The sequence below is a fragment of the Leptidea sinapis genome, chromosome 7 (assembly GCF_905404315.1).
Source record: "Leptidea sinapis chromosome 7, ilLepSina1.1, whole genome shotgun sequence".
In the NCBI taxonomy this organism is placed as follows: Eukaryota; Metazoa; Arthropoda; class Insecta; order Lepidoptera; family Pieridae; genus Leptidea; species Leptidea sinapis.
This window is the reverse complement of record NC_066271.1, coordinates 8,964,497-8,980,882: the sequence shown is the minus strand read 5'-3', so window position 1 is coordinate 8,980,882 and position 16,386 is coordinate 8,964,497. Positions and strand designations below refer to the sequence as shown.

The following is a 16,386-nucleotide window of genomic DNA, read 5'->3' as shown; positions in this document are numbered from 1 at the left end:
ACAGGCACCCGCCAAATGTTTTGAGTTTTCTTTAGTGTTAATTCCGCTAATATTTGTCTTTAAATTGTCTGGCACGAGTCTCATGCCAGTTTGGCGAGTCAACATCTCCACAAATATTAGCGTTACAGACAAATATTGGCGGAATAAACACTAAAGAAAACTCAAAACATTTGGATAATTATGCATTTCCGCAAAATAACGCCTACTTCAATAAATTTTCTACAGGCACCCACAACAAAAGAATAACGGTATAAGCTTACAAGTATACTACAACTTAGCGGCAAAAATAAATGTCGTGACAGCTGTGAACTGACAGTACAACCAACTCAGACGAACACTGAACATACAGTTAGTTCTACTGTTAGTATCCAGCCTTTAACTGTTAAAAATAAATCAATATCATTTCAGTATAGTTTATTCTTAGAGATGTTTTATAGCGGTTCTTACTTGATATACCTCAAGGCGAATATCGACAAACAAAATATTTGGAACAAACGAAGAGAACACTTTTCAGACTTGTACACGAAGGGTACACGACATAACAATGAATTGTTTAAAGAATTTAAAGAAACTTTTAATCTAAATTTGTAGGCAGTTGTTTTGGAATTCGCTATATTGGCTTATACCTAAAATTTCACCTTCCAGGTGGAGCTTCGAGTGCCATCTTGAAGAAAAGTTTTTGGCCAATATTTCGGTTATTGGCATGTTTTATTACCTCCAAACTTTTTTGTAAAACTTCTCTTTTACAATTTATTGTGAACCGGCTGATAACTCTTAAATAAAATTGGATTAATCAATTTCTTTTGCCCTAAAGTAATCCTTATAAAAAATTGGATTGCAAATTTAGTGCGATGTTAAATTCTATTCTTAATAGCCTATGGCCTTTGCAGGGTCCTTGTCGCGTACTTAATCTATGAAGGGTAACGACGACCCCAGATAGTTATCGTAAGATCTGATGACTCAGAACTTGGAAGCACGCAATATTGGCGTCGTGAAAATACTTAATGAAATATAATATTTAAAGTGAAATATTTATTACATCGCCTCAAATTTGTTCCTCCATCCATCGCATGTCACATTACAACCGCCAACGGAGTAGGGTTGAAGTTGTATCATTAATTTTTATTTGATTTGATTAATTTCAACTACCTACTGCTTTCAAGTCAGGTTGGCAAGGTGGTCTAAGGCGCCAGATTTAAGCTCAGATTCCCGAGATGGAGCGTGGGTTCGAACTCATAGCTATCAAAGGGTTTTTTTTTATTTTATCAATAAGTGGTGATAAAATCTTTGACATTCAGTGTGATTTTGGCCTGAGTGAATAAATGATTTCTCTTTCTTTTTCTACTACCAAGTAGACGATAAAATGCATAAATCATGAAATTTTCTATTTAAACAGAAATAAATAAATTGGATATTAACTTTGACTTTAACTGTAATTCAATCGGCGAACTATCATCATCATTTTCATCTGCCGGAAGACTTCCACTGCTGGGCGTCCTCCAAAGATGTCCACGACGATCGATCCTGCGTATCCAACGTACTCCAGATCTACATCAGATCATCGGTTCATCTTGTGGGGGGCTACCAACACAGCGTCGTCCGGTACGTGGTCGCCATTCGAGGACTTACCGCCCCACCTGCCATCTATCCGTTGAAGTATGTACCCTGCCCACTGCCACTTCAGTTTCGCAATCATTAATATTCAATTCGGCGAACTATAATAGCAACAAATAGACCCCCATTTTCGTAGATAACTAAAACTTATTTAAATGTTTTATTTAAAATGGCTCTGTCGTAAATCCTATAACTCCACACCTGAATATCTAAGTGATTTGACAGCCTGGGACTAGGTCGTAACAATTTTATAGCAATAGTAAGGACAGTACAATATTGTATATTTTTATTAAAAAGAGCGCAAAAAAAGAATGCTGGGAGAGTTTCTTGCGCCGCTTCGTCTCTCTCCATTCGTTTCCAAATCGGTAGTAGTATATAGTATATAAGAAATAACATCAAAAAGAATTCTAAAGGAATCAATTTTGAGAAAATAAATGTCTTTAATATAAGAAATAATCGAAACCGTGGGCAATTTACGTAAGCGGTATGACTATAATGAAGCGATAATACTGAGAGATTCTCAGCCGTACACTCGCTGCAGTATCTCGAGGTGAGATGACGTTGTGCACATAATTTGCTTAGTAGTTGTTACGGGCACATTCGGTGCACGTGAATACCAGCCTTGCATATGTAAGGTTTCAACGCACTCACGACCGCTGGGGCTATTTACGTGAACGCATAATTATGTTGACAATAGAATGAGAAACATTTGAACTGCTTGAGGCAAACATTAGTTAGACACGTACTGGCGATTAGCAAAACACATTTTATGAAATACATCGACTCTACGTGTCCAAAACACAAAAGAAATTACCTTTTTATATGAGAGGAAGCTACCGGGCTAGAGGCTCGTGTGATGGGAAATGGTGAGCCGCCCGTGGACATCCGTAACACCAGAGAGATGCATTGCCATTTTTTATGACAATAAGGGATGAGACGAGAAGGACGTACAGCTGATAGTAATTAATACGCCCTGCTCATTAAAATGCAGTGCCGCTCAGAATTCTTGAAAAACCCAATAACTGTGAGCGGCACTACAATTCCGCTCGTCACCTTGAAACATAAGATGTTAAGATCATTTGCCCAGTAATTTCACTAGCTACGGCGCCCTTCAGACCGAAACACAGTAATGCTTACACATTACTGCTTCACTGCACAAATGGGCTCCGTTGTGGTTCCCATATTCTAGCCGGCATCTTGTGCAAAGGAGCCTCCCACTGGCTATTTGTGTGTTGTCATACGAGTCTGTATGTTTTGGTCAGGCAAGTCTGCGACTACTAGACCCGAGTGGAAATTTTGACAGGACTTCCACTGGCGTATAGCCCATGTTATAATGGAAAACTAAGAATACTTTTATTTCTAATAGGTATAAAAGTCTTGCACAAAATATTAAAACCATGTAATTGTGAACACAATCCAATTAATTGGTGAGATTGCCATGTAATCTACGTTGGTGAACTCGCGGGTCACCACTCGTACGGTATGTAATAATAGTAAAGGCATACAATCTTTTGATGTCACTTTATACACTACCACCGCTTTGGAAACAAATGACGCTCGGAGAGAGAAGAAGCGGCGTAAGAAACTCGCCCAGCATTTATATGCGATCTTTTTAAAAAATATCATTGTACTGTCATTGTTATCGCTATAAGATAATCATAATCTAGTCCCAGGCTTTCCGATCACTTAGATATTCTGCTGCGGAGTAGTAGGATTTACGACAGAGCCATTTTTAATAAAACATTTACATTTATTTATAGATAATGCCTGCACAGTGGCTGGGACTTTATTATAAAAGTGTATACATTTACCCTTAAAGCTATTATGTATCTTTATCTTTGTAATGCTATATTATACTCCATTTCTTCACACAGATGTAAAACTGAAAACTCTTTGGTGCCCTTACCTCTTTTAATACTAGCTACGAGAGAACGTTATTGATAAAGTGTTGATTTACATCCAAGAAAACGGAAAAAATGGTGTTTAATATGTTTCTCCGCTCTTTAAAGGGTAAAATTAGTCTGCCAGTACTAAGAAGTGTGTAAAATTAAAACTAAACGGTTTTATCTGTTAGCATTTAGATTTAACTCTTTTGTATTTTGTACTTAGTCTATATTTTGCCCGATGCTATGTTCATAATGATTCTTCTCTTGCGAAGTTTATTAAATTGTTTTTTTTTTTTGTTATTGTGTTACAAGGTCATCTGAATACTTCGTCGCCTTAGGTGCTTATGTTTTATGGAGGTCTATAAATGTGTCATCATCATCGATGATGACACATTGCTGGCAGACGTCCACTGCTGGACAAAGGCCTCCCCCAAAGATTTCCACGACGATTGGTAATGCGCTGCTCTCATCCAACGTATTCCGGCGATCTTGACCAGATCGTCGGTCCATCTTGTGGGGGGCCTACCATCACTGCGTCTTCCGGTACGTCGTGGCCATTCGAGGACTTTACTGCCCCAACGGCCTGCCCACTGCCACTTCAGTTTCGCAATCATTTGGTGATTGGTTCTATGTCCGGTGACTTTGGTTCTCCTGCGGATCTCCTCATTTCTGATTCGATCGCACAGGGAAACTCCGAGCAAAGCCCTCTCCATTGCCCTTTGAGCGACATTGAGCTTTCTGATAAAGACCATAGTTAGCGACCACGCCTGTGTACCGTAAGTCATCATCTTCCTCTTCAGACCTTTTAAATATTTAGACCTTATAAATGAGATCCCTAGAAGAACCTCTACCTAAGCTTCCTATATTTGTGTAGCGCATCATAGTCAACGAGCTCTACCTATAAGCCCTGACTCTACATTTTTCTTATCAACAGCTTTCCTTACTTGTATTTCTTTAAATTTGCTAGGGACATCTTATAGTAAAATTTTGAGAGTTATTGCATCATTCGGACCGAAGCTGACTTCAAAAATACAATGCAACTTTTAAAGTAAAGGGAGACAATGCCTCAAAGTGGCCTTTAGCTCGAGTTGACAGATATGTGTAGAAGTACTCACATAATGTAAATTCAGAATGTTTTTAATTACAAAATTTATTTATTCTGGTTCTTACAATATTTTGTAACCGGTAGTTAATGAAGTAATCAACTGCAATAGTATTAATTATATCAATCAGATAATTAACTTTTAAAATAATAAAATATGAGACAATATTTTCTCATGCACGCCTTTATTTGGTATAATTGCATTTACATGTATGCTATCAATAAAAAACAGACCTATAAACTATATATATATACTACTAGCTGACCCGACAGACGTTGTTCTATACATAATAATGTTTTTTATGAGTTTGTCAATAATATTTCATAACATCAAGAATTATTTCGTAAAATATGCTCCCTCTTGTTATAATGAAATTGTTATACATCAGAACTGTCAAACCGTGTGTCAATAAATGTTTTCATAGAAAATATGTCCATACAAAACAAATATTGGAAATAAAATTATGGGTCCCAAATTGAAATAAAAATTATCCTATCTCTCAAGTTCGACTTAACTGCATGAAGTAAACCCCATTAAAATCCGTTCATTAGTTTAGGAGTTCACTAGAAACAAACATCAGGACACTGGATTTATATATATAAAGGTAAATAATAGTATACTTTAAAAAAAAAATTAAAAAGAGACGACATCTTAATATATATATTTCTTGTGTGCGTGTGTATGTCACTGAACTCCTAGACGGCTGGACCGATTTTGATGAAACTTTCGGTGTGTCTTCAGGTGGATTCGAGGATGGTTTAGATTCACAATTGAACTACCTCCTAAACGGCTGGACCGATTTTGATGATATTTTTCTGTGTTCCAGTGAATTTGAGATTAGTGTGTCTTCAGGTGGATTCGAGAATGGTTTAGATAGACCTAAACGGCTGGACCGATTTTGATGATTCTTTTGTTTATTTCAGTGAATTTGAGATTGGTTAAGATTCTCAATTCCGTCCATATTATATAATTCTCCTGCTCATGTGTATATTAGTGAACTCCTCCTAACGGCTGGACCGATTTTTCAAATTTAAGACGTGTGTACAGGACGTCTGTCGGGTCCACTAGTATTATGTATAAATTGTTGTATGATCGTATAAAATAAGACACTTAATAATACTCTATTTATTATATTCACTCACCTCTCGTTCCAAATGATCCAAATCTTTCTCTATTCACGGATATTTTATACTTTTTATCGTTTGGAACTGGCAACTTAGACGGATATTTCTCAGAATTACTTCTGTACAGCTTCTCTTTGGACCCGTGTGCCCCCATCTTCAAAAACTTGAACAGCTTCATTCAGACATAAACATATTTTCAGGACAAACAACAATAATCTACTAGGAACCCATAACATGTAATACCATTCAGTTTCATTACTTTCGTCAGTGATTGCTGCAACTTTCCATAATCTCTGCGTTCGTAAACATAGCACGTTACATTATTAACCTTTTGCTTCAAGTATGATTTCTACAGTGTCATAATTTTAGTTCCTTTCGAATTAAATGAGTATTTAATATTTATTATAAATATTTATTTATTTATTTATTGAAAAGACCAACAGCATAAATATTACAAATTAGTCTTAAAAATTAGTGTACATATAATAGCCAATTACAGGTCTCTCTATATAAACAAAAATCAACTAATGAGTTTTCAACTTAAATTACTTTAACTTATAAACAAAAAAATCGACTTAAATGAATTTCAACTTAATTTACTTTAACATAATAATATGTATAGTTTAAACATTAAAAGAATAATATTATGCGTATGAATGCGAATTTAATATATATATATCTATTATTATATTATGTTATTATCGGTTATAGTGTTTATTTTATGTTTGGATGTGTATGTGTGCGTGTAGTGTGGTTTGTGTATATGTGCGTGTGTTAATGTACCTATTTGTTCGGTTTATATTGCTCCAGTAACATTTTTTGTATCTAGTCTATTCATTAATATTTTAATAATTTCTGTTTTGAAGCTATTTTTACTGCGATTATGAATGTCGACATTCGAAAAAACTTCGTTGTAATGCTTACAAATTCTGTTAATGGGATATATATTGTATCATTACAAAAATGTTAAAAATATGTTGAGCACTTGTTTAAAAAGGTTCTATAACAAATCTGTGTCTGTCTGTTGTTTAGCGATCAACAATCTTTAGACATTGCTCATATATATTTATACAAATGATTTAAGTTTTCTTTATTGTTAATTCCGCCAAGATTTGTTTTTAAAACAGAAAATACGAAATGCCACATTTTGGCGAGACAACACGACCTGAGGATGCCTCATGTAGAGGCGAAACACGTGTCGAATTGTTTTAAAAACAAATATTGGCGGAATTAACACTAAAGAAAACTTAAATCATTTGTATAATTATGGATTTCCGCAAAGTAACGCCTAATTCAATATTTTTTTTATATATATATTTAAACACGAGTCTGTCTAACTGATAGAAGATTTCTGGAAGACTATATGATGACAGATAGATGACAGCTGACAAAAACTGTCGTTCAGTACCTTAATAATTGTTCCTGTACAAATACAACATAATATACTGAAGTCAGTATATTTTGTTGTGCTTAACAACTTTTTAGTTAAACACAAGCTAAACACTGTTTTGTAATAGAAAAAGATAAATTCCATTTTAGACCGCGTCGTTATTGTTAGGTCACTGACGTTGATATAGTTAAGTCATTATCTAACAAAACACGAACCTCAGCCATGTTTAAATAAATTATTTGAAATAACACCATTATTATTAATATAGGTCAGGAGATAATTGCGCCTACAAGAGTATCTAATGAGTTAGTCAACTGTAAAAATATTAACAATTCGAAAAATTGTGTTCTATCGACATTTTTTTCAATGTGTCTATGGCACGAATAAATGGCGGGAAAGTTTTTAAAATTCGAATATAACGCCAGATGTATTGCTAATACGTGAATGTTTGTTTTCTTTGAGTCCACTGTTGCTCACAGCAGCATCTGTTTGTCAAATCGGACATTCATGTCTTGAGCTACACGTGGCCAGCTAATGCGATCAACAAAGCAACGGCGATCACTGATATAATTATTGCAACGCTTTTAATCTATTTCTGTGTACGACTCACAGTGCCGTCCACTATACTCTGACCTCTTTATTTTACCACCGTTCTATTCGAGAACAACAACGAATAGAATCGGGATTTGTATCGCGGAGTTCACTTGATACTGGCCGCAAGGGACATTAAGCGTCTTCTTAGAATTGCTTACTCCCTAGTCCATCGTATTTATCAAAAATAATTAACAGAATGCGCTATAAATTATTCTAAACTAGATAAATGTTAATATGTAACTTTCTAGAAATATCCACGATAAACTTTAACATAAAATAAAGATTAGTGTCGAGAAAAGTATCGACATTCTAAAATAATGCTGTGGAAGTAGCGGTTTTAAGAGATAATGGCACAAAACATAACTAAACTGATTTAATAGGAGTGCGGAATGAAAGTTGCAGCTGTTTGACTAGCTGGGGATCTGATCATATTATTAAATATAATGTCTGTAAGTAAGACTAGAGAAAACTCAGTTTAATAATGTAATAACTTAAAGGCTAGATACAGAATTATTGGAACATATATCGGCTACTTGTATAATTTACTAGTACCTGGACAACCGAGCCTTGCTCGGATTTTTATAAAGGTATAAATTTGAACAAAAAAAACAAATAGGATATCTAGATTTGAACCGGGGTCTTTTGCTTTCCGGATCACCCAATGTCCCATCTGAGCTATTATAGTCTTGTATATAGTGGCGAAATATACCTTTGTATTCTAATGTTATTGTAACAGTTTCTCATTAAAACACGGATAAAACTACATTTTTTAAAATTGAAACCTAGCTAGATCGATTTCTCGCCCCCGAAACTACCAGTATACTAAATTTCATCAAAATCCCGGTTTCGAGATTCAATATTACTATAATAATATTTCGTATTGTCCAACTTGAACACATCAATTTTAGTCTGTGCTTATTGTTAAGTTACAAAATGTAGCGTAAGGCTATAAAAAAGCAGGCTCCAGTAAATTGTTAATAATTAACTTTTTAATTCAACTACATATCACTTTTGTTTGTATTTCCTGTACAAATATATATACAAGAATTGTTCGTTTAAGACGTAAGAGAAAATCCGTTACAAACTTTGTAAATATTATTATTAGATTATTGATTTTCAAAATCAAGAGGTGTTTCATCCGAGGCCAAGTCTTTAAATACAGTAAAAAAAAACTTTTACCTATCATAGATATTTAAAATAATATCGTTTAATTAAATCGAAAGTTAAATAAGAATATTTATTTGGATATATTATACGTCATTCTCAACGTATTAATTTGTTGGTAAGATTGCTCTCATTTTCACGAAAAAAATTGCTTTACGAAATTTTTGAATATGTCCAGTAAAATGTTAGTTGAGAAAATTAATTGTGTGTCATCATGTACATACTATAGTATATATTTTATAGATTATAGAACTTTAATTACCATTTAATGTTAAAAAATAATTGAATAAGGGTTATTATATACAATATACAACCTTTGAATACTGTTCAATTAATTACTTTTCGGGTTCCTTACAGGTTGACTAAACAAATTAAAAACATATCATAGTTTTAACTATTATTACTTACATTAAATAATATTGCATTATTTTATTAACATTAAAATTTATGCAATTATTACTTTTCTATTAATATTACATTATTTTCAATTCAATATAACACATGGTATACTTATAAATTGTAATTAATTTGCTCACTCAACTCTATGTACTATTTAATTAATATGTTATGTTTTTAAAGTGATAACCCTCACTTCTAGGATAAATACTATGAACGATGCGGAATTCGAACCCACGACCTCCCGGCGTTCCGTGCCGGTGCTCTAACCAACTGAGCTAACCGTTCGAGTACCGCCTCGTTATAAAATTCTGTTAGCTTTGTTCACCTCTCAGGTTGTGGCTTAAACTTTTATTGGTCAAATATTTATAACTAATATTTTGTTTTTTAAGTGTATTAAGTTGTACTGTTTGTTTCCCGATAAAATAAAATAGAACTTCAGTCAACCGTTTTTATTAGTAAATATCTACGTAGTTACAAATGACAATAATTTCTGAAATAAATACTGCACAATAGACACTCGCGTCCCAACCGTAGAGTACTGTACAGTAGTTCTCAAATCTATATATAAACCTGTACAAAATTGTAAAGTTGCAATAAAATAAATTGGACTCAAGTGCATAACAATGCTCCTTACTTAGTTCGGAACGCGAGTGTCACCGGTACTCGATCTTTGCTATTTTAGACACGTTTTCAGGGTTAAATAACTTAAGATATGCATTAGAGACGATGTTTAAATGTCCCTGCTCTAGTGTCGTATGCCCATAGAGTATATTTAGTGCTTCAGCGTGTCGACACACAAATAGATTACAGGAATAGACACGGGAACTATTGTGCACTGTTGTATTTCATAAAGCTATTCCAAATTGCCCTATTTTAATGCTTACGACATTTTAGGGTTAAAGAAGGTGTAATTCCGGTTACTGATGGTAAATTATTACAAAATTAACAAAACTGTGTCATGTTAAATAGTATTGGTGTACAATTAAGAATTGTTTTTAATGTAAATAAGGGACGAGTCGAGTAGGTATTGATACGCCCTACCCATTACAATGCAGTGCTGCTCAAGATTCATGAAAAACCCAACAATTCTGAGCGGCACTACAAGTGCGCTCGTCACCTTGAAACATAAGATGTTAAGTCTCATTTGCTCAGTAATTTCACTAGATACGGCGGCCTTCAGACCGAAACAGTTATATTTACACTTTACTGATTCACGGCAGAAATAGGTGCCGTTGTGGTACTCATAATCTAGCCGGCTTCCTGTGCAAAGGAGCCTCCCACTGGTAAAATTTAATTTTGATACAGTAAAAGTTAGGGGTATTTTGGTGATTTTTTTTTTTCGTAATGTCTATAAAAAATAGAAATGTAAAGCAAAAATGAATTTTCTTCTCGTATTTTGTTGATATATAATTATTTTTGTAAAAATATAAGCTTCATATAAACAGTCAGGAAATAATAATAATATTGACACACTTTTACACAAATTATCTTACCCCAAACGAAGCTAATGTACTATGGGTACAAGACAACGATGTATTTAATACAATATACTTACTTAAACATATACAAATACATATAAACATACATGACTCCGAAATAAACATCTATATTCATCATTTTTTGGGATAGCGTTAGCCTGGTTAACATGGTTTGGTCAAGAAGAGACGATTCATGATTCTAGATTGACAATTGTTGCATAAAACATAAACCTAATTAAAATGATATTGTCCAAAATACTTAAATCACGCATGTGTAAATTATATCAGATTTCATTGCATTTTATGAAATGTAGGAAGTGGGTTACTACTATAATATTTCGTATTGTCCAACTTGAACACATCAATCTTAGTCTCTGCTAATGCAATTGTTAAGTTACAAAATGTAGCGTAAGGCTATAAAAAAGCATGCTCCAGTAAATTGTTAATTATTAACTTTTTAATTCAACTACAGATTTCCTGTACAAATTTCAAAATGCTTCATTTCGGGTCGATATTTTGGCTAGATTTTCTTTAAGTGGATCCCTCCTATATGAATCTCTATTTTTTTTTAAACACTATTTTCGAGATGATTGGAGACCCAACCTCGACTGTAAAATAACAATCTTGCTTGATTATCCCACATGAGTTCTTTATATTTTCACAATATTATCTTATATCTTTAAACGAGCAATTCTTGTTTAAATATATACAATCTGAATCTCGGAAACCGCTCCAACGATTTTCATAAAATTTAGTCGACAGGGGTTTTCGGGTGCGATAAATCGGTCTAGCTAGGTTTCAATTTAAAAAAATGTAGTTTTATCCGTGTTTAAATGAGAAACCGCTACAATATCATTAGAATACAAAGGTAAATTTCGCCACTATATACAAGACTATAATAGCTCAGATGGGACATTGGGTGATCCGGAAAGCAGAAGACCCCGGTTCGAATCCAGATGTCCTATTAGTTTTTTTTTGTTCAAGTTTTGTACATTCTTAAAAATCCGAGCAAGGCTTGGTCGTCGGGATATTGATTTTTAAGTTCTATGTTTAATTATTAATATTAATCCCCTTCTAGACTGGATTTATTTTGATGGCCAATGGGATTCCCTAGATGGTTTTAAGTTGGATAGGTTACGTTAGTAATAGTAGGTTTTATGAAAAATTGGTTCCAGTACTACCTATTCTAAATATACACATAAAATTATTATTTTATCACAACGGTAATTAAAATTTCCCGTAAGTCACTGTTTTCCTAAAGAATTGGAATCTAGATTAGTTTATTAACATAACTTTTAGCACTCACACGCAAAAAAACCGTATCGTCTCGCATAAAATTAATTCTAAAGACACATTAAATTCACTCAAAATTCGCACACACTTTAAACATAGATAGACACACTTCTTGCAGACGCATGACCTTACGTTATTGACTTAAACAATTTACGTCAGCTATATATTCACGATTGTTCAACTAACGACTAAACTCACAGCGATCTAACTACTAACAATATGGAGCCACTTTTCAAGCATTACATAAATATTCTCTTTTGATGATATTACAGCAATCGCAAAACTAGTGGCGGACTTTTTATTTATTAATTGACACACCAACAGCATTACATACAAGAGCAAGACGTTCAGCTGATGGTAATTGATACGCCCTGCCCATTACAATGCAGTGCCGCTTAGAATGATTGAAAAACCCAAAAATTCTGAGCGGCACTGCAACTGCGCTCGTCACCTTGAGACATAAGATGTTACGTCTCATTTGCCCATGTTACGGCGCCCGTCAGACCGAAACACAGTTATGCGTACACATTAATGCTTCACGGCAGAAATAGCCGGCATCCTGTGCAAAGGAGCCTCCCACTGGTTCCTCTGTTCGCGTTGGATAAAATCTTTACAATTGAAGTAACGCGTATGTTTGCAATTGGTGTTCGTATTTTAAATTATTCACGAACTTGTCGTCATCGACAAAAATAACTTGAAAGATGGTATCTAGTTTTTACACTTGGATTAGCACAACTCTTGTGACGTCATAGTAGGGTCAGTTGGAGTTAGCATTACCATACACACAAATTAAATTTGTACATAATGCCATTACACGGCGATTTCAATATTATTTAATGCCACACGCAAAATATGGTTTGACATGCTAAATGTAAAAGTTGCATGCATGCAAAATGTATCTGTGTGCACTCTGTGGTAAAATCCAATTGAATTCATTTTAACACGCTTTTTATTAGCTTCACCTGTATGTGTGTTTGTTTGTAACCGACTCATTTGGGCGCCATTTTGACCCACTTCATACGGCCAGATTTCAAACTTCGTAGATTTATCGAGGAGCGATGTCAATACATTAATTTGATAAAATTATTCTATTTTTCAATTTGCTAAATAAGATTTTTGTTAATTCTAAATATATTTTTTCTTCTGTTGTCGATAAGGCAGGAATTGATGTTCATTTTAAATTTCAACCATTATCTTTTCAACCAAAGCGTGTTTTTTAGTTTTTTAAACTATTTTTATTATACTCATCGAAATTAATAGTTGCTTATCCTTCAAATTCGAAATATTTTAAGGAACTGCGAACTGTTTGGTTACATTATATATTAAAGAACATGTAAAATTTTACATATTTTTAAATATATTATTATGTTATACTATATTACACAGAACACGGCAAATATACTACTCAGAGAAGCTAAAATGGATTCATTTTTTAAATAAGTTTACGGTGCTCTGTCAGCGGCTAGATCACTTGGTGATGCGTAGAGACCTCGCTTCATTATGTGTGTATCGCATTTATCACGGGCAGTATTCCGAAAAGCTGTTTCTGGCTCCTGCCGCCGAATTCCACCTTCGCACGAAACGCCACAAATTGGGATATCGTCCCTACCATCTGGAAGTGTGGCGGTCCTCCACGGAGCGGTTTTCGAGGAACTTTCTTCCACATACTACAAATCTGTGGAATGAGCTTCCTCATGCTGTTTCCGGGACGATACGACGTGAGTGCCTTCAAAAAAAGCGCGTCGTGAATCCTCTGGTGTTGCAAGAGAATGTGGGCGGCGGTGATCACTTAACACCAGATGATTTGTACCCTCGATTGTCTGTCTTTTCCATAAAAAAAGCTATAAATAAAATATATAATTGCAATATAAATAATATAATATAATTGTAATTAATAACCTTAATTTAACCTAAATTATTTCTATTCGAGATAATTGTCCAGCAAGAATTCGTAATAAAGTTATTAAAAAAGTATCAAAATCAGTTTATTATTTACCGCACAAAATGCCGTGTTAGTCTCAGAAACAGACTAATTGAACCACTCACCCATTAAAACCACACCACTTGATTTATTTAATAAACAATTTTGTCCTTAAAGGCTAAAATCGAAAAGACTATCTCGAATCTAAATCGGCCGCCGTATTAACGTTCAGATCTTTGAATAACCAAGTCCTGATTCAGGCCGGGTGGTTAATGGGACAGAAAGATCACTCGAGCTGAACATGACAGCTAGACCAGAGTTAATGATATTATCTAGGTCAACATAATAGAATAGGCAAAAACAATGATTCGATACATGGATGTGTGTTTTCTATGGGAACTTCTTGGACCGGAATGATATTCTATTCACGTCCATAAATTATAACGCTAAGCTAATATTCTCTCAATCCATCGACGCATGAGAGTTTCCCGTTTCATCAAGTTTCCGGCTAGTAGAGAAACTTAAAAAAAACATGTGTGCAATTGCAATTCACGCGTTGTAGAAGTTACAATATTTTAATATGTGCATTGTGCATGAACCTCTAAACTGCATATGAAGCCCTGGTACATGTTGCTATAATGACACATGATTTCAACCGCTATGAAAGACATTACTATCACCGCTACCATATTTATGTTGTCCTGGTGTCTACGTAGTAATACGTCGTGCGCATGACGTCAGAATATATTAAGGTATACTCGCGTCATAAGTAAGACAATCTCTTCTTCAACTATGATCGCCTGGTACCAAAAAACTGTATAATTCTTCCTATCTCATTCTCTCGCCGGCTGAAACCTCTACAATTACTTGTGTCTCTATCGTCACGCTTTTTCGTTTTATCGAGTTTAAAATCACAACGATTCAATCAAGGTATTATCTCATTATCAATACATTAAAAATAAACTCAACAGTCATCCGTTGATAGTTTAAATGAAAACTAGAAAAAAATATTTTTCAGACTATATTTTTAAATAGGCCAGAACAAAATAACAATAGCTAAAATCATTTAGGTCCAAAAATTACTGTTTGTTGTCACTATATTCAAATAACAGATTTATCTCTCAAATAACTTTAAGAATATAAGAAAAAATAATTACGTTATGAAAAGGACGTTAGGAAATATGACGAATAAACGAGAAGGTGACAACAATGCGTCAGAGATCAAAGCAATTTGAGTGACATTGTAAAGTTTATAAATATTTCATATTTTCTTCGAAATGGCAAACCGATATTGACTTTGGAATAGACACTGCCTATGATGAAATACTATTGACGTTTGTTCTATCGTAAAATGACTTACGCGTATAAAACTAATGGCGGAACGAGGCCGAACTATTGCAACAGTTTTGGCGTAATTTCGTAATAAACAAAACATCAACGGGACCGTCTTGGCGTGATTCCAAAATACAGTTGAGAAAAGGGAGCGTCACAGCTTACGATGGGGGAAACCTTTAAACATATTTTAAACATACTTCCATTAAGCTATCCCATAATAAAATATATTTTATTGATTGTATTAAATGCGCCACGTGCTTTTCAAATTTAGAATTCGCTGTCAATAATTAACGGATATAGACACATGTGAAATATAAATTAAAAAGTTTAGATCGTATGCAAGGCAACGTGCTGACTTTTAATGACAACGCAATAATTAAATCAGGCGATTGCTTCAGAACACTTAAATTGTTAGGATAATTTTCAATTCAATGGAAATCTTTATAGCTACGAGATCGCTACTATCAGCGAAAATACGGTACAGTTGGCGAAAGTACGGTTTTTATGTCCTCATAATATTTACTAGAAATAAGATATTTTAATATACACTGGCCTGCAAAAGTAAGTATCACACAAGGTAGAGATTTAAGATTAAAAACGTTTTGTTGCAAATTTTATAGGCTTTAATTCTTAGAAACTAAAATTATACATTAGTAACATTTTTAACTTAAAAAAGATAAAACAATGAAAATTGACATTTTTAGTTTAGTGTAAAAAAATTCAACTAAAGTGTATTACATGTTATTTAATTTTTAATAACTGGTATTGCCTCCTCGAGCTCTGATTACAGCTTCAAGCGGGTTTGGCATACTAAACACTAGGTTTCGGAGCCGATGTTGGGGAATATTCTCCCATATTTCTACCAGGGCCTGCTTTAGTGCCCTGAGGGTAGTAGGTGGTGGTCGGCGATTTCTGACTAGCCTCCCAAGCTCATCCCAGACGTGTTCAATCGGGTTGAGATCAGGACTTCTTGATGGCCAAGCCATCACGATGATACCGACCTCCTGAATATACTCTTGTACGATATGAGCCGTGTGTGGCCGGGCATTATCATGCATCAGCATCGATCCATCGCCCATATTTGC

General features: G+C 34.3%; 1 protein-coding gene across 5 annotated transcripts in view; it reads right to left on the bottom strand.

Moving 5' to 3' along the window:
- The window catches only part of LOC126965357 (myosin-2 heavy chain, non muscle), a 160,209-nt gene that overhangs the window by 76,465 nt on the left and 67,358 nt on the right, over positions 1-16,386 (bottom strand). Inside the window, exons 1-2 of one of the 5 annotated variants that reach the window (XM_050808898.1) lie at positions 12,059-12,074; positions 5,746-6,020 (exon numbers count right to left, since the gene is read on the bottom strand). The exons of 1 other annotated variant lie outside the window; for it this stretch is intronic. In XM_050808898.1, the coding sequence (XP_050664855.1) occupies positions 5,746-5,905 (160 nt within the window). In that variant the 5' untranslated portion in view covers positions 5,906-6,020; positions 12,059-12,074. Of the gene's footprint in view, positions 1-5,745; positions 6,100-12,058; positions 12,075-16,386 lie in introns of those variants that run through there. 3 more of the 5 variants (XM_050808895.1, XM_050808896.1, XM_050808894.1) reach the window with 3 other exon arrangements.